The 18,453-nt window shown below is 40.4% G+C and overlaps 1 protein-coding gene across 4 annotated transcripts in view; it reads left to right on the top strand.

Annotated features, from left to right (window-relative positions):
* The first annotated feature begins 594 nt into the window (after window positions 1-594).
* The window catches only part of RNPC3 (RNA binding region (RNP1, RRM) containing 3), a 38,143-nt gene continuing 20,284 nt past the window's right edge, over window positions 595-18,453 (top strand). For 3 of the 4 annotated variants that reach the window (XM_073356869.1, XM_073356867.1, XM_073356866.1), the window contains exons 1-12: window positions 595-903; window positions 3,249-3,296; window positions 6,427-6,545; window positions 8,171-8,254; window positions 9,028-9,139; window positions 10,375-10,443; window positions 12,012-12,160; window positions 13,391-13,516; window positions 15,998-16,134; window positions 17,340-17,510; window positions 17,771-17,865; window positions 17,944-18,002. In XM_073356869.1, the coding sequence (XP_073212970.1) occupies window positions 706-903; window positions 3,249-3,296; window positions 6,427-6,545; window positions 8,171-8,254; window positions 9,028-9,139; window positions 10,375-10,443; window positions 12,012-12,160; window positions 13,391-13,516; window positions 15,998-16,134; window positions 17,340-17,510; window positions 17,771-17,865; window positions 17,944-18,002 (1,367 nt within the window). In that variant the 5' untranslated portion in view covers window positions 595-705. The remainder of the gene's footprint in view (window positions 904-3,248; window positions 3,297-6,426; window positions 6,546-8,170; window positions 8,255-9,027; window positions 9,140-10,374; window positions 10,444-12,011; window positions 12,161-13,390; window positions 13,517-15,997; window positions 16,135-17,339; window positions 17,511-17,770; window positions 17,866-17,943; window positions 18,003-18,453) is intronic. The other variant, XM_073356870.1, reaches the window with a different exon arrangement.

The following is an 18,453-nucleotide window of genomic DNA, read 5'->3' as shown; positions in this document are numbered from 1 at the left end:
CAGGCGATACCTGGTTGGTACTAATGTCTGCTTTGCACACATGCAGACACTGATGTGCGTGGTGCACACTGATGATTCCCCCGGTTGGAATCCATCTTGGATCACTTGTGTCCTGGGGGGGGGGGGGGAACCTCAGGAGTTCGGTTAGCCTAAGTAGGGGACTCAGCTAGGGACAGGGTTCAACATTCTTCACAGTCTGCGCAACGCAGCCAGGCTGATCTAATTCGTCAGCGCCAAGCAGCCAGCAGGCGGCGCGGAGGGCGTGTCTACACAGGGCAACTGATAACTGTGCGGAGCAAAGCTGCCCCAGAACAGCTCCAGGTGGACGCGTTCTGAAAGCGAAGTGACTTCGGACCCACGTGTACTGCGCAGCGCGGCACCGCGCCGGCAGGGGGAGTCAGCGAGCCAGCCACAGCCGCGATTCGCCAGGCTGGGGAACACGGGAGCGAAGCCCCTGAACCCCTGCAGCCCCGCCCAGGCTCCGCTCCGTGCCCGCCTCCCAAGGGACCGCCCCCTCGTCAGCCGAGCGAGAGCAGCCTGGGCGCGCGCCGGAACAACCCGGAAGCGCAGAGACTCTCGGGAGGTTTGTACTCCCCGCCCCTCACCCCCGGCGTTCTCGCGAGGGTTGTAGCTGCCGTTGCCGGGTGTCGCGGCCGGGCTGGCACGGCCTTTCCGACCCTGGATCTCACACCCCCGCCCCGCGGCATGGCGGCCCCTGGCGGCTCTGAGGAGGACAAGGCGGCGGCAGGGGGAGGGCCCCCGTCCGTGGGGCGGCGGCGGCGGCGGAGCCGGACGCTGCTGGTGCGGCACCTGCCTGCCGACCTGACGGCCGCGGAGAAGGAGGATCTGCTGAGGCACTTCGGGGCCGCGTCCGTGCGGGTCCTGTCCGACCAGGGGCGGCTGGTAGGGAGCGGGAGCGGCCGGCGGGCGGGCGGGCGGGCGGGAGGGGAGGGGAGGGGGGGTCGCGTCCGGCGGGGTTCCCGAGGGAGGGTGACCCTGTAGCGTCTGATACGGGCGGGGCAGGTTGTGAGGTTACCCCCAGCCCCTCCCCCTCCTCCAGCGCTCGGGCGGCGCCACTTGCGAGAGGAGGCTCCACCTCTCTCGTCGTTCCCCTGAAGCCTCGGCCCCCGAGGGGGTGGGGAAGGGCCGTCTCCGGTCCGGGGAGAGGACAAGAGCCTCGGCATCCCCACCCCCGCAAGGGAGCCGGGGCGGGGTGCCTGACCCGCGGGGGGAACTGGCCCCTCCTTCCCCTTTCTTGGAGCCAGAGACGCGTTTGTTCTTGTCCGGCCGCCTCGGCGCCGCTCCGTAATAACTGTGTTTGCGGCGGAACCTCCCGGCTATTGGCAACTGTTTGCTGCAGAATTAGATCTGTATGGGGTTCGGCGGCGCTGGGGCTAGCGACCCAGGTACCAGTCCCTGCATATGTAATTTGGACAGCGAGCAACAGCTCCCTTGGTAGAGCAGGGGTTTGAACCTGCGTCTCCCACAGTGCAGCGGAGCACCCTCCCTAATCGCCACTTTCGCCAGGTTATTCTCGGGCATCCTCCCATCTCTCCATCCTGGACCCAACTAAAGTTTTGTTGAAACTGTTACGTTCCCATAAAACTTCAAAACATGTTGAAAAATTCCCGACTGGCTCTCTCACAGAGCTTAGTTGATTTCAGTGGGCTTCCAGGTAGATGCAGGGGTCTGTCCACATAGAGCTTATTTCAGGATCGAGCTTTTGTTGTGACAATGATAAATGGATGACAGAAGATTTGATTCAACCCTAAATAATACACCAAAATTATGCAATATGATTCCCATGCCCAATATTATTATGAAAACATTCTGAAAATAACCACACAAATTCAGTTTTTATTGATGTATAGTGGGGTTAGCCTTCAGGGTTATAGGAGTAAAAACAGAGATTCCAGTTTGGGGTTAAAAGTTGTCAAACCCCATTGAACCAGAAATCTGAGAATGGCCTTTATATTAAATAAAGGTATTTCAAACACTAACTTAATTTTTATCACTACAAAATCCTATTATAATGGTGCAAGTGGATGCTTCAGATCTCCCAGACATCCAAGATATGTGGACTGTTGGTTAGAGGTGACAAAGCCAAATTGTTTTTAAAAAACTGCAAGATGATTTAAAAGCCTGAACTAGTGCGCTTAATTTATGTTGGACAGTTCCACAATAGAGGGGCTCAATTTACTGGATGTAGTAAATGCCCTATTATATACTTGGTCTGTCATCTTGAAATGTAAATTTTCTTTATTATCTTCTGTTAGATCCTTAATGCTTTTTCACTATAACAGACTATAATGTTTAAACCTCAGTCTAAAATTCAATTACTGGAGCTACTTGGGAAAATAAAGTTAAGTATGTGTTTTTTAGTGTTCGTAGGATCTTTGTTAAAAGATGGAAAACAAATGCCAAAATAAACTATAGTAAAATTTGGTTCCAGTATATACATATAAAATTATGCCAACTAATACAACTTTAGGCTGAAGTCTAAACTATTAATTGAATGATAGTTTGTTTCAGATTTGAAATCTGAGGCAGTACTTTGGAACAAGTGGCTTGTACTTAGGAAAAAGAGGTAAATCATCTATGCTCGAAAATAAGCAGAAAATCTTCCAAATTTCAGAACATAGCATTAGGTGTGATGTTGCCTTTGTAACAGGAAAGTAGTGTTCGTAAGAATTACTTTGATGAAGATGTTCCACCACTTGGCACTGTTGACTTGAATTTTATTCACTAGAAAAGCCTAGATCATAAAATATGTCTAATATACAATTATGATGACTTAGAGATGATATACTCATGTGAAAATCAGGGCTTGATAAACATCCCCAATATCTGCTTGGCCACAAACTAAGCATGCTTTAATTTTACATTGGCAAATCTTCACTTCTTCCCCACAACCCTTTACCTCTTTGCAGAGCTCCATTGCCTTCATGGACACAGAGCTGACTGTTTTCCTCCCTCTTGTTCCTTTTTGTGAGCCATGTACTCCCTGGTCATCCATCTCTTGTCCTAAACATACATTTAGTAGACTAAAAACCAGAAACCTTGAAACCTGCAAATAATTCATTAACTTTGAAATTTTCATTTATAATTTAAAATCTAATTTAAATGTAATTTCTAGTGCTAAATCTTTGGGGAAAAACTGTGGTCCAAAAGTTTGTTTATATGTCTGAGATCTCTCATACTCTGATCTAAAAAAAACTATAACAGACAAATAATTGTTTGTTTTCCAGAAACATACAGCTTTTGCTACTTTCCCCAATGAAAATTCAGCTGGAAAGGTTTGTATTGGGCTCTTCATTAAATATTTTAGCAAATGGTTTCCAGCTAACTTTTAACATTTCCTGGATCTCCCAAAATTGGGAGTTTGGGAAAAAGATGCAAAACAAATGCCAAAATAAAGTAGAGTAAAACTTCTTTCAAGTATGTGCATGCTATTCAGACTAAAACAAACACTGTTATATCACAGGTTTGGTTATAGCAAACATAAAAGTGTGTGTGCAACTACAACTGAATGTTTGCTAGAACATCTGCTAAAGGACTTCACAGGTGGTGAAGTGTGCACATTCGGGACTGCACCCTGAAAAAATCTTTGTCCTATTTTGATAAGAGCGGGGATGTTGCCATGTTGATAGGCACCTTGTAAACAAGGTAGAGAGGTAATAATAATGTTATATAGCACTTCTTGTTGGCAGATCTCATATTCCACCGAAAAGGAGGTAATATTCATTATATCCATTTTACAGTTGGGAAAACTGAGGCACAGACGGGTGAAGTGATTTGCTCAGTGTCACCCAGCTGACCAGTGGAAGAGCTAGAGATAGAATCCAGCTCTTCTGAATCCAGTTTTAGGCCACGCTGCATACTATAATTTTCAAGAAAGTGGTGTTGAATGTGTCATTTGAATAGTGACTTGGCTTCAAGTGGCTCTGCTGTTCTTTATTATCATGCCACAAATGTGACAAAAATGTTAGTTATCAACTCTAGTTGCTCACCAGAATACAGGCTCGCTGACTTGCCAGAGCTTCATAAATTCACAGTTCAGGAATCTTGGTTCTAGAGCATTGTTTTGTATGCAATGAGATTTGAACCATGCTATCTACAACCAGTACAATACAATAGAGTATGTAGAGGCCTCCGTATTTTCCTGAGTTGATATGGTTAGAATCCTATAAGGTGAGTGAGTAGTTTACAATTATTAATATTCAACTTCTGCTATTGTGTTGACTAGCTTGGTTAAAAGTTCCTCGGTCTTCCCTGGACAGTTTTTGATCCATGACAATACTTTCCCTCTCACCACATGACTATTTAGATTCTTTAGTAGCCTCTTGGGAAGAAATTTCTCAGCCTACGTCTACACTGCAACTTAAAGCCAGGATTAGTGGGACTTGAGTCCACTAAGCTGTGTTGGGTGCACTGTTCTTGAGTGTCTACATTCTATTTTAACCCTAGGTTAAGACTTTTATAACCCAGGTTCAAACCTAGGACTCTGGCATCCACAGTGCAGGGCACAGACCCGAGTCAAAGTAACCATATCCCAAAGTCCCTAGTGTCCCTTCTCCCCCACAAAATATGGCTGCTCTAGCGCTCTAACCATGATGCACTGTGGGAAAACTTTACTGCCTGCCCTGCACGCAACCAGCTCGCTGTGCAAAAGGTTTGATTGGATTGCGCTCCATTGCAAACCGAGAAGGTTCTCTGATAGTGTGCCTGCAGATCAGTGATCAGAAGAAAATGGGTGAATGCTGATCTGATCTGCTGCCATTTGCAAAGGGTGGGTGGCTTCCATTTTTAATAGAGTGGATTGTAGACGGTTGCGATAGAAAGGACTAAGGAAGTTGTCCCATGGAATTTTGGGATACTTTCATCTGACTCCTGGGACCCAAGTCAATGGGGCTGTATCTGCGCTGCAAAGCAATAGGGCTTGGGCCCTGGGTCTCTCCTTAAGTCGAGCTCGGACCCTCCACCCCGGTGGTGTCCTGGGACCCTGGGTCTGAGCCCTGGGCAGTGTTCCCTCTAATGTTTTACATCCATGTGCAGAATGAATTTTGTTATGTGCACCAATATGGAGGTGATGTGTGACACATAACATTCATGGGGTGGGGCCAAGGGGTTGGGAGTGGGAGGGGGCTCAGGTCTGGGGCAGAGGGTTGGCATGCAGTGGGGGGTGAGGGCTCTGGCTGGGGCTGCAGGCTCTGGGGTGGTGCCAGAAATGAGGGGTTTGGAGTGCAGGGGGCCTCAGGGCTGGGGCAGAGGGTTGGGATGCAGGGGGGTACAGGCTCTGGGGTGGGGCCAGGGATGAGGGGTTTGGAGTGCAGGCTGCCCCAAGGCTGCGGTGGGGAGAGAGGACTCTCCCCCCCCCCCTCGCTGCAGCAGCTCAGGGCTGGGGAAGGGGTGCCTCTCCCCAGCCGGAGCAGTTTTGGCTGGGCTGGGCCAAGGGAGGGGCTCTTCTCCCTAGCAGCTCCGTCGGACCTGGGCCAAGAGAGGGGCTCCTCTACCCCGGCTGCCGCAAGTCTAGGGCATCTCTCCCCGCCGCAGCCCTGGGCCCCTGCTCGGCCGCACAGCTTAGACGGAACTTAGGTCCTGGGTTAGTGCAATTTCAGTGTAGACGCAAAGCAGGTTAGGCCTGAGCCTGGCCTCAAGCATGGGCTTGTGTTGCAGTGTAGACATACATACCCTCAAAGGCCTCTTGAAAGTTTACATACACTATGTCAACTGGTTTTGTTTCATTCATTGCTTTGTTGACATATTCAAAGACTTCTAATAATTGGTGAGAGCTGATTTACCTTTGCAGAAACTGTACTGGTTAGACCCTATCATATCATGATTTTTCCAGGTATTCTACCAGTCTATTTTTAATCATTGTTCTATTAATAAATATAGAATATTTAAGTTCTACATGGAGAGCAACAGATTAGCTGAATAGATTTTGGTTTAATAATTAAATTTTGCTTTCTAATTTGAAGGATATCTGAGTGTGTTACTAATATTGATACAGGAGTCATTTTTCCTATACAATATCAACATTTTTCAAAAAATAACTTGCTATAACCAAAGAGGCTTGATCTTTGTAAGCTAAAAATAAAACATGTAATCACTAAATCTTTGACTGTTGACAGCCTTGACTTAGCACTTCAGAAAATTAATACAGTTAATGTCTTTCCCTTTCCAAAACCAACTTCCACCCAGGTTGGCAAGTGTTATGGTAGGATTCTGCCTGTTCTATTGTATATAGTAGAAGTTTAGGTGAAAATCAGGTTATATAATAAAATGGCAAGGGGCAGTATGTTAGGAAGAAAAATTGAGCCTTGAAAAATGATGAAAATATTATTTTTATTGGAATGTATTTAAATATTTATATTAACTTAACTGAGTCTTCATATTCTTTTTTGCTATTGTGGCTATTTTAAGGCACTGTCAAGACTACATCAGCTGAGACTTTTAGGCCACACTTTAGTTGTTGAATTTGCAAGGGAGCAAGACAATGTTCATGTTCTTAGCCAACCTTCACTCTCAGAGAAAAATAAAAGGTATGTATGTGCATAATAGCTTGTTTCCGTGTTTAGAGTTTTTTATAACTTTGACCATAACAATAAGAAAAAACATTTTTAAAATGTGTTCACAATATCTTAATTGTCATTTATTTTCAGTCATAAAATAAAACATGTCCATTTAAAAACATTAACATATTTGAATTCAGTTTCTACAGTAAGAACAATAATAGATCTCTAGACTGAGGGCCCAAATCCTGCCCACATTACTGACTTCAGGTCCAGTTGTGCCACCATTATATAGAATAGTACCCTAATCCAGCATTTCCCAAATGGTTGGTCTTGACTCACCAGTTGCTCATGGAAAGATTGTAGATGGGTCACAGGTCTGGTGCAGAGGGCAATCCATGAAGGAGAGGGATGGTTGGAGAGCGAGCCTGCCCTGCACTCACCCCACAGTGGTGGCTCCTGGGGATGGGCCAGCTTCCTGCTTTGGGCATTGTGACGTGGCATATAAGGTCACAGTACCACTCAGTAGTGGAAAGCTGGGCCCCTTCTCCACCTCACCCAGCGCTCCCATAGGTTGTTGGCGACTGAGGAAAAAGTTTAGGAACCACTGCCCTAATTGATGTGTAGTCCCACTGGTTTCCACTTGCAGAGTAAGTCTCCAGTCCTTCAGTGATCTCCACATGTGCTATCCACTGTTCCCACACAAGACCCATATGTTAGGGATGGAATATCTTTCACTTCTCATAGCTCATGGGCTACAATTCTCTGTGGGTCTGTAACAGAGCACATAGCAGTGTGGGGAGGTTTCCTGAGCCCTTTTCCACTGTGAATCTGACTGTACTAGCCTCAGTCCTGTGAGGAACTCCTGCACAAGTGCACAGTTCCCTTTCATGGAGCTCCTTGCAGGCTTGGGCCTTAGTGATTTATTCATATTATCAACTTACTTTTAAAATTTTCAATACAATACAAAAATGTGTGATTATTCTTCAAAATAGCCCCATTCATTCTAAATCTGTAGGTATATAACCAAGGAGTATGATAGTTTGGGTCTCATTTTATAATCTTTCATATAATACTTCATTTCCAAAGACACATAAGGGGATCAAGTAAAAGAATGAAAGACTTAAAAATTCTAAATTTTTGATTTCAGGTCACAAGATATAATTATGAATTTTTAAATCAGAATAGATCTGACTACCTGGTTGCCTGATTACTTACATTATACAAAATATAAAAAGCTTTTGTCTGTCAAATTTGTGTTTACATATAATTAAAATCAACCACAGAATAAAATAAACATTTGACTTGTACACACAAAAGAAGAGAAATAGAAATAAAGCTGAAATATTTCTCAAATCATAATGTTATACTTTGGTATTGTACAAACCTCCAAGCATTAGGTAATATGACATTGTTGCATTTAACTCTGAATTTATTTGTTTTTTTTAAGAGCTCAGGACAAGTCTTAAAGGTCTAGGTGCTATAATTACAGTACTAGCATTGTCTACAAAAGTTGTAAAGGCCAGTAGACTAACCCATTGTATTCTGAAATAAATTATGAATGTTACAAGAGAAACTCTCTTCTTCTGGGCATTGTGTATTACGTATTTCATGGAGTTTTGCCCAACTTTAATTAATACTAATCTATTTTTCAGGCCAGAAGAACCAGTGGAAGAAGAGAGAGAACGGAAAGAGCCAAGCTGTCCTAAAATAGAGAATGGAATTGCTCCCAGCCATGGGTAAGTACTGATTCTTTGGCTGCTTAACTATTATATTCTTGGCATAGTATAGTTACTGAATTAGCCTCCTATCCTCTAAATACTTACTTAATGTTTTAATAATGTAAATATGTGCATATGGGTTAATGGAGTTGGAGATTTAATATGGATGTGTAACCACACACAGCTTATTGGTGGTGGGGGGCGGGGGGCATGCACTGTAATTGTTACAAACTGAGGAAAGAAAAGTCAAAGTTGTCTAGAGTTTGTTGTGGTTAGCATATTTTAACGTACAGGAATTGCTATACTGGATCTGACTCAAAGCCCAACTATCCTGTTTCAAATAGTGGCCAGCATCAGATGATTCAGAGGAAGGTATTAAGAATCCTGCAGGAGACAGATGATGGAGTAATCTATTTCCCTCCTTTTGTTAGGTCTCATCCTAGTAGTCAGAGATCAGCTTAAGCCCTGAAACATGAGGTTTAATATCCCTTCCAGTGGGTTTTATTTGTTTTTGTATTGTATCATTAAGTATGATAACTCTGGACAGGAGATAAGTTCTGAAATTCAAGGTTGAGTTTTGTGCTATACTCTTTTTGGCTGAGATGTCTGCATTTTATGGAGTGCTGTATTCTATTAACCATAGGTGGCTCTGAGGATGTATTTTAAGAGGTATTTCGGAAGTTAAATATTTCTTTAATTTTACCTGTAGGGTTCAAGAAATGTAAGATTATTTGATGTTGCTCCTGGTTTATTGGTTTTTAAAATTTTCTCCAATGTTTATTTTTTCCCAGGCTAACCTTTCCTATAAACTCTTGCCTCAAATATCTATATCCACCGCCTTCAAGTACAATCCTAGCAAATATAGCAAATGCCTTAGCAAGCGTGCCTAAATTTTATGTACAGGTAAGTGAAGAAGGGGAAAAGTAAAGGAATACAAGTCAAACACCAATATTTTCCTTTTTTTTTTTTTTTTTAAAGTAACACATACTATAGTAGCTATTATCCTATAGAATACTGCTGTTACTTTAGTTCCTGTGGATAATTAAGACTTGATTTTCCAGTGCTATGAGTTAACATTTTACTATTAAATAAGTTGAGATAAATATAGAGAAGATTTAGTTGGCAAGAAGTGGATGTAATTTCACTAGCATTGAAGACACCACTGGATAATTTCTTTGTACTGTTTTTGACTCTGGTACCCAATACTGTAAACTGGCTCAGAGCAAACCCTTTGTGTTAATTGTACTTAGCCACTGTCAGGTGTCTGGCCTCCATTGCTAACTCATTAGCTACATTTTAATTTTAGTCTTTATTTCTTCATAGTGGAATGTTAACTTCATAAGGTGAGCTTCATATGAGGTTAGCTCTTCAGCTGGTGTAAATTGGCATAGTTCTGACTTCAGGGGAGCTACACCAGTATACACAAGTAGGGATCTCACCCAGGGTACTTAGCTAATTTACAGTACCAGTGCTGATGGATTACAATATAAGTGTTAAGTACTTAAAACAAAAATAACAATAAGAGTAACTGTTCTTATTATAGTTGTACTGCGTTTTAACGTATACTTCTATTTGAAAATAATTGCAAAAAGACACCCTCGTAGTGGAGTGGAAATTGAAGATTGCAAATAGCTTATATGCTAGAACCTCAGAGTTACAAACACCAGAGTTACGAACTGACCAGTCAATCACACGCTTCATTTGGAACCGGAAGTACAGAATCAGACAGATGCAGAGACCAAAAAAAAAAAGTAAATACAGTACGGTGTTAGATGTAAAATACTAAAAAAAAGGGAAAGTATCTTTTTTCTTCTACATAGTAAAGTTTCAAAGCTGTATGAAGTCAATGTTCAGTTGTAAACGTTTGAAAGAACAACCATAAAGTTTTGTTCAGTTACGAACAACCTCCATTACCAAAGTGTTTGTAACTCTGAGTACTGTACTGATAACAGTAACTCGTCTGTACTGATAACATTTCCACATTTAACAAACACGGCTTTTGTAAAAGTCTGTATATTTTTATCTGTATGATTTACAATTGAGTAGAATACTAAAAAGTCATATTAAAGAGTTAGAAAGTACTGTACCAAAGAACTAGTTTGTTTATAAAGAGAATTGTTACTTAATTTTTATTTCAGGTGCTGCACCTTATGAATAAAATGAATCTACCCCCACCGTTTGGACCAGTTACTGCTCGACCACCCATGGTAAGAAATTTTGTATATTACGTTTAATATGTGTGCCTTGTCCTAGGAGGTTCATCGGTTTTTGCTGTTGATTAGACACTTATGCACCTGTTGGATGTGTTGGCATGGGCTCCAAACAGGTGTATGTCTATTTTCTGTTGCAAGGAAAATTGAATTTTCCAACAGTATGAGATGAAAACCAGTGTGTTGTGACCTTTTGGTAATATCTTCAGAATATTTCAAAAATAATGGAGGGCATTAAAATGGAGATTATGGTAGTGCAAACAATATCTTGTAACAGTTATAGGAAACGTGAAAATCAATTGAATATCGCATGGTTAGTCTATTGCATGAAATGTTCTTTGATCTATGCATTCGAAGAGAGCTCTTATGAGATTCTGACTGCTGATGTGAAAACCGCATAATCACTCACTTTGGCTCTAGGATTTAATGGGGGTGTTATGAAGGGGAAAAAGGAAGGAAGGACCTGAATCTGTGGCCCCAGTTCTCCACTATGTCTGGATACAGGGAGCTAGCACCCTGTCTCCAGCAGATTTTGGAGCTGCGGAGGGCTTACTGTAAGTTATGCCATTGGCAGGATCAGGCATAAGGAAGCTCAGGTCCAATACATCCCACAGCTTGCCCTGGCACACCAGCACCTTCTGCTTTTTCAGGGATTGGGAGGGTAGTTTCTTCAGGAGGTTACATGATGCACAGTAAATTTAGCAGACCAGTGAATTTTCCCTGATATTTTTGAAACTATCCTTTGCATCTTTAGGACAGGATCAAATACTAGGAATGTTATGATCAGGTAAAGATTAGTAACAGTTCAAAAGACTCAGTCTCTCAGTTCTCAGTAGAAGCTGCTCAGCACTTTAATGTTTTCATTTTCATTGACTTCAGCACTTTGTGCAACTGTCCCCACATTTGTTCATCCAAGTGGTTGTAAGCTTTATAGTAAAGTGCATTGGGAATCCTATCAGATTGAGGTTATTTTGGCAGGAAACTGCTCATAATATTCCTACAGTAATTTCATCCTTGTAATGGATAACTAATCCTTCCTTCACCTGTAGGTAAGTATTATCCCTGTTTTACAGAGGGAAGGAGCTTATGGCGTGTTCAAAGTCACAGAGGAGATTCAGCATAATAGTTAAGATTAGAATTTGAGAGCATCTGGCTTCCCATCATATGCTCAGACTATGCTCCTTTCTAGTTTGCAAAACTAAGAATGGAAAAGCAAAACTTCTGGAGAAGCTGGCTGTTTTTCCTTCCTTCGTTTCTGAAGTGCTCTAATTCATCTTTTTCTTCTAATTCATCCCTCACCCTTCACTCCCCATTTTAATTTGAAGAATTAAGTATTTTGTTACTATTTTTGAGTTTGAATTGTTTGATGTAAAATCCTCATGAAACTGAATTTGTCAAGAGTGGGTAGATAGATCTCAATAAACATCTTGTTTTGAAAAGCTTCCTTTGCCATCTGCCAGTTTATCACATTTGAGGCTTCTTATTTATGCAGAAGAAATTAAAACGTACATTTTTTTCCAAAATGAGTGTTTAAAGACTTCGATTTTATGTCTTTCATTGATTAGTATGAAGAATATTTATCAGCGCCTGTGCCGCCGCCACCTATCCCACCACTGCCTCCAGAGGAGCCTCCTTTGCCTGAAGAAGAGGAAGATCAGGAATCTAGCAGAGAAGAATCTGAATATGAAAGTGCTGATGAGGAAGAAAAGGAGAGGTTTGTAATTATAATCAGTAACTAATCATGCTTGGGGGCGGGGGGGAATGCTGTTCTTGTAGGTCTCAATCCAGCCAAAATCAGCCTCTGTGCCTCCTGGCCCACAGAAGCTCCAATTTTGTGACTGAATAGCCCCAGCTATTCTAATATGTAAGTGGCCTTTCCAGACATAAATTTTAAAGAAGCTGCAGTTCTTAATATTCTCCCTAAGGCTGACAGTACTCCTCTGAAAGTCAGTCAGGGCAAGGATGAACGTGGCCATGTGGCTCAAAAATTAACATGACTAGTTTCTGTACACTTGTACTCTCCCACCTCTTTTAAAATTTCTATTGAATAGGGTAGATCTCTTATCTGTTAGGGGAAAGACAGAAAATCTCATCTATGCTCTGAAATTGATGTCGGCTTTCTACCCACCTGCATGCTGAGCTCTGTTAATTCCCCCCCATATGTGGGGGAATTAACAGAGCTCTATGCTGAATATGATGTAGGAGGTGCAAAGCTCATTTGCATGCGTTCTCCTCTCATTAAGTAGCTGTGCCACTTGCTTTTGATTTTGGATTGGCTATTTTATTTTATGACATTTGTGGAAAGCTGACTTTCTCTAGCCCTCCACCCCACTATTATCCTGCATTGAAGCCGGTGTCAAGGGCTTGCCTGACTTACAAGGCCAGACATTGATTGTGTATTATATGCATTATGCCATATATTATGTGGGATTAGGCCTTTAGGGCAGTCTTTAAAAATATTTCCCATTGCTAATCTGTTGCCTCCAATTTAAAAGTATCTAAAATTCCTTGAAAGATTGAAGAATTTAACTAAACGTAACTAGAACAAATACTTTAAACATATTTGAGTAAAGATTTCCTTTTATGAGTCATAATATAGTAATGAAACTTCTGTTTCTTGTAAGTTTACCTTTTTTTTACTTTGGTGAACGATTTAGGCAGTTTTTATACACTCTTTCCTCATGTCTGAGTACTACTCTAATTTTAATAATCCACGTTCTCATCAATCTAGATGTTCTACAGTAATATTATTTACTGTATAATAAATAATGTGTAGCTGCATTCTGCTAGTATATCACAAATGTTTTGTGGGATATAATAGAACAGTTCAACACATTTGAGTTTCAGAAGTTCTGGTCAGAAATAAGAAGCTACATTTCTAAAATGGCATCTCTAGATTAAAAACTAAACTGTTTTGGATGTCTTCATTGTGTTTCCAATTTAGAATGACTAAATTGATGGAATTAGCCACTATTCAGCCTAAAAGACCAATATCCACAAAGCAGCGTAGTGTGAGAAAAAAGCAAAAGATAAAAGACTTGCTGAATGCTCCCACATCTGCTCCCCACAGGTATTGTATTATTATTTGTATTTCTGCAGTGCTCATCGTGTTTTGAGTGTAAGGAGTAATCACAAAAAAGTGCCTTGCTCAGGATTTTTTTTTTCTACCTCAGAACCTTTAATACAGAGGGTCTTACTGCAAGATGAAGTGTTGTAGGTGATCCCTTCCAGTTGTTACTAAAACTTCCCTGAACAGATGACAGTTGTATCATGCTCTGAAATCCCCAAGACTTGAGCTTTTCCTGATCTCAAGCCAGTTCCACAGATGTGGACCCTTTATTGAGACTATTGTTCTGGCCCCTACCATATCTGTTTTTCTATCAATTTGTTTTATATCAAGTTTGAAATAGACCTGAACAGAACCCCAGGTTGCTCCTCTACCCATTCTGGCTAAAGGCTGGAACATGGATCTGAATAGGCTTAGGCCATCTCTAGTAGAAATATGAAAATACAGAAAATAATAATTTTGTTTAAATGCTTTGGCATCTCCAGTTTTATTCCACTGTGTCCCTAAGAAACAGAAGTAATATTTTGATCTCCTGACAATCAACTGTTTTAAAAATGTATTTATACAAGTGTGTTCACTTTGCCCTGCACACGTGAAGAAAACTAAATGGCACATTTTTATACTGAGTTAGAATAGCAGAGGACACTTGTTAATATTTTTGCATTGTGACTTGTTTAAATAATATGACAGTTCTGCTTTTGCAGAGCTCTAATAGAAAACTGTGAAGGAAAGAAAAAAATCACTTAATTTTCTTGGCTTGTTTGAGGAAAAACTATTCTAGACTTATTTTTGTCCTGGTGATTTACGAAATTGGTCGTTAAAGATGAGTTGCAAAATATTTTTTCAAAAATTGTGCTGTGCCCTTTTCTGCTTCTTTAAGATAAAAGCCTGGATGTTTTGGAGGGTGGATTGTAGGGGTTATTGTGGTTTAAAATATTTTTTTCTACTTAAACAGTATCAACTAAATTGGTCTACCACCTTCTAAAATTCTAATTCAGATAAGGCAAGTTGTACTTTAGTATGTGCCAAAATAGTGCAATTAATGCCTAGGGGAGAGCCTAAGCTTTAACTTGACAGATTGCTAAAGTACAGCTTGCCCTTTCTTTACTAGAATTGTACATGTCGTTAGTTAAAGTGAATTAGCTAACATGATCTGACATCGCACCTTTAAATCCTGGTTTAGAAATAGCCCTGGAAATATCAGGGGTGTCAAGTCTGCTCTTCCGTAGTATTGCTGAAGGGTCCTTGCGGAATCTGAGAGCACGATTAACATGCGCTCATGCACTCTAATTGAAAGGATATTGGTGCTGAATATTTAACAAAGATGTCTTTTACCCAAAATGTTAACTAGTCATTGAAGCCAAATAACAATTTTATACAGTCTGCTTCTCTAATCATTTGCTTAACTTTCATTCTTAGTCATTATGTCATTATATCATTTGTTCTCCACTCATGAGAGAATCTTCCAGCCAAGAGAGGACCTGTTTTCTAATATGAAAGGTTCATAGGCTTTAAGGCTAGAAGGGACCACCATTATCATGTAGTCTGATCTCCTGCACATTGCAGGCCACAGAACCTGACCCATCAACTCCTGTAAAAGGCCCATAATCTCTGACTGAGTTACTGAAGTCCTCAAATCTTGATATCAAGACTTCGAGTTACAGAGAATTCACCATTTACTCTAGATCAAATCAGCTAGTGCATCCAATGCTGCGGAGGAAACCTCTCTTCCCCCTGGGTATCTGCCAATTTGACTTGGGGAAAAATTGCTTCCCGACCCCAAATATGGTGATGTGGTGACACCCAACAGCTGGACACCTGGGAAAGAATTCTCTGTAATAACTCAGAGCCTCACCCTCTAGAGTCCCATTTCCAGTAGTCATGGATGGGCTATATGTCATTGTTGGCAACTTTATCATAGCATCCCCTCTGTAAACTTATGCTACAATTTAGGTTTCCACCCCCCCTCCCCCTGCTTCTCTCTTTGGAAGACTGTTCCAGAACTTCACTCCTTTCATGGTTAGAAGCATTCATCTAGTTTTGAGCCTAAGATTGAAGCTAAGCTTTTTTTAAAAAAATATTTTTTCAATCCTCCTTTATATAGAGACACAAAACAAGCCTAATTTATTTTTCTTGGCATTCAGTCTTTAAGAAAGTGCATTTGGTGGTGCCTCATATTATTCCATTTAATATTTCTCTTAAGACAATTTTCTTTTGTAAGCGAGTCTACTTGTAGTGTAAGGTTATCTCTGGTCTTTGTTTTTGCTGTTTGGCAACTAAACATGTCTTATCACTGATGAACTACATGTAACCCACAAAAAGTTGTGTAAAGTTTAAAGTTGCTTTGGAAACGGAAAACTACTGTGCCTAAAGGTAAACAGCATGAAATATAGTTGGAAAAGATGCATATATTTTGTTTGACCATGCCTGTTCCATTGACCATTTAAACCTCAAGTGAAATTGACATATTGTTGTTTTAAACAGTAATCTGCACCCTACACTATCACCTTCGGATGTGTTTGAGCAGCCACAATCTGTAGGTCATAAAAAAATTAAGTTCCAAATTTCTGCAGACATTCCGGACGTTCTTCAGAAAAGCTTAGAGAGAGACCAAAACAATGGTAAGAATGCTTATCCTTAAATTCTTCTGTTAAATAATTTGAAATATTTAAAGATGCAAAGAACAGGCAAGATGACAACATAACATGTGAGTTGAATATTTTTATGTTCTGTGACTTGGAGAAAGACGGCTATGTAAATAGTGCTGGTTTATTTTTATATTTATTTAATGTGAGTTTTCTTTTAAGGAATTCAACCCTAAGGCCTGGTCTACACTTAAATTTTGGGTCAACATAGCTACAATGCTCAGAGATGAAGAGCTGTGCTGACCTAACACCTCGTGTAAACTACCATCTCTTGGGGACACGGTGTTCCTACAGCGATGGAAAAACCTCTTCCATCAGCGTGGCTGCATCTATGCTATGGCATTATGGTGGCATAGCTACAGTGCCATAGCAATGCCACTCTGCTCACCATAGTGTAGCATGTCATTCAGTCACTAAACCTGCTGCCTTAAATCTCACTTTTTTCAGGAATTCTGTCTTTTACAACACTCTCTGTTCAGTTTCAGTTCAGAATGCAGGATGGGGGTGGGATTTTAAGGCTCTAAGATTGCCTCATCAACACAAGATGTTTTAGTATGCTTGTCTTTTTGAAGCAAATTATGTTTTAATTTTTTTAACAATCTTACAAATTATGTTGAAGACTTCACATGGGGTAAAGAGGCATTTCAAGACACTTGGTGTGTGCTTCAGCTTCTTTGAAGAGAGCAGCCTTCCTGTAGTTGTCAGTTTCTGTAATGCCCCAATGTGCACTTTGCTCATATTCCCCCACTGTCTTTATAGTACTGGGGCATAAAGATTTCTTATAGCTTTATTACCCAATATTATGAAGTTCCTGTAGATATTCTTATGGACTATAAAATGACAATTTAAAAAACCTTATAAAACAGCGTAATAATAATAAGAGGGAAGAATGGGTCTTGCTGAAAGGTGTTTTCTCCACTAAAGTAAATGCTGGAGCATTATATGAAGCAGACATCTTCTGTCAAAGTAGGAATTAGGACACATTGTTCTTCGTGCATCTGCAAAAGACAAATAATCATTATGTATGTACTAAAATTCCTTTCTATCTTGACTTATATTCAGAACTTAACCTCTCTAAAACTTCAGGATTTTCTGGCTTGCAGTCCATCCCTTTCCCTCTTCTTTTGGAATGTGAATCAGCTCTTACAAACATTGAGTACAATATTGTATTCAACTTTCAGACCTTTATGCAACTGCAGAAGAAATAACTAATGCAGGATTTGGAAAGATCTTCCCAGCTCCCAGCTCTAATGATAAAGAGGACACAGAAGAAGATGATGAAGATGATGATGAAATACCATCAGAATTTGTTTCTAGAAGGGAACTGGAAAAAGGCAGACTTTCTAGAGGAGGTATTTTCTTTAGATTAGTTTCTATTTTAACTATTATGTACAAATCAATAATTTAAAAATATTGATATTTTGTTTAAAATATTAAGTTACATTACTGTTACATAGTCTATAATTTACTATTTATGTTGTAAGATATTTGGTTTTGTTACAATGTATAATTTTTTTTTAAATGAGGTTTTAAAAAGCTGTGAGATGAAGATTTATTAAGTCATATAACATGCATATTGATTATTTTTCCCCATCTTTCTGTCTTGGTCAAGAAATGGAAAAACTTTCCATTTTCAAAAACTATGAGCCAGGTGATCCAAACTGCAGGATTTATGTGAAGAATTTGTCAAAACAAGTTCAAGAAAAGGTGAGGAAGGATTTATGAAAATGTCTTTCTGTTTTTCTTTGTTTGCTGTGTTTCCTTACACACCCATTTTAATTTCAGGATCTCAAGTTTATTTTTGGAAGATATGTTGACTTTCAATCAGAAACTGAACGGATTATGTAAGTTATTTCAATTCTTGGTAAAATTAAACTGTGCACTAACTTTTACAGCAATAGTGAAAACTACAGTTGAAGTTGCAGTCATTTTGAGCCCCCTTTGTCTGCTTCTAATTTTGGGCGGAGAAAATCATTTTGGCCTGAAAATTTTAATTGTTAGGGGAGAGTAGAATTTTTTTGTTTGCAGTTAGCAAGTGGTGGAAACGTGTGTTTTGTGTTTTTTTAAGTTACGGTTCAGTACAAAATGCCCAGCTTAAGTATTTTATCTGGAAGTGGTGTACCTATTAACAGAATATTTTTTTACACCTACCGCATAACAGTGGGGAAGGACTGGGTAGGTTTTTTTTTTACTGCAACATTTATATTATACTCAGTATGCACACAACTTCCACCTACTGAGTGGAGTGGTACATCTGGGTCTAAAGACCCTGTACTGTGCCTTTTAGAACACAGA

This window comes from Lepidochelys kempii, chromosome 8 (assembly GCF_965140285.1).
Source record: "Lepidochelys kempii isolate rLepKem1 chromosome 8, rLepKem1.hap1, whole genome shotgun sequence".
In the NCBI taxonomy this organism is placed as follows: Eukaryota; Metazoa; Chordata; order Testudines; family Cheloniidae; genus Lepidochelys; species Lepidochelys kempii.
The sequence above is the reverse complement of the archived record's forward strand: the minus strand, read 5'-3'. Positions and strand labels throughout refer to the sequence as shown.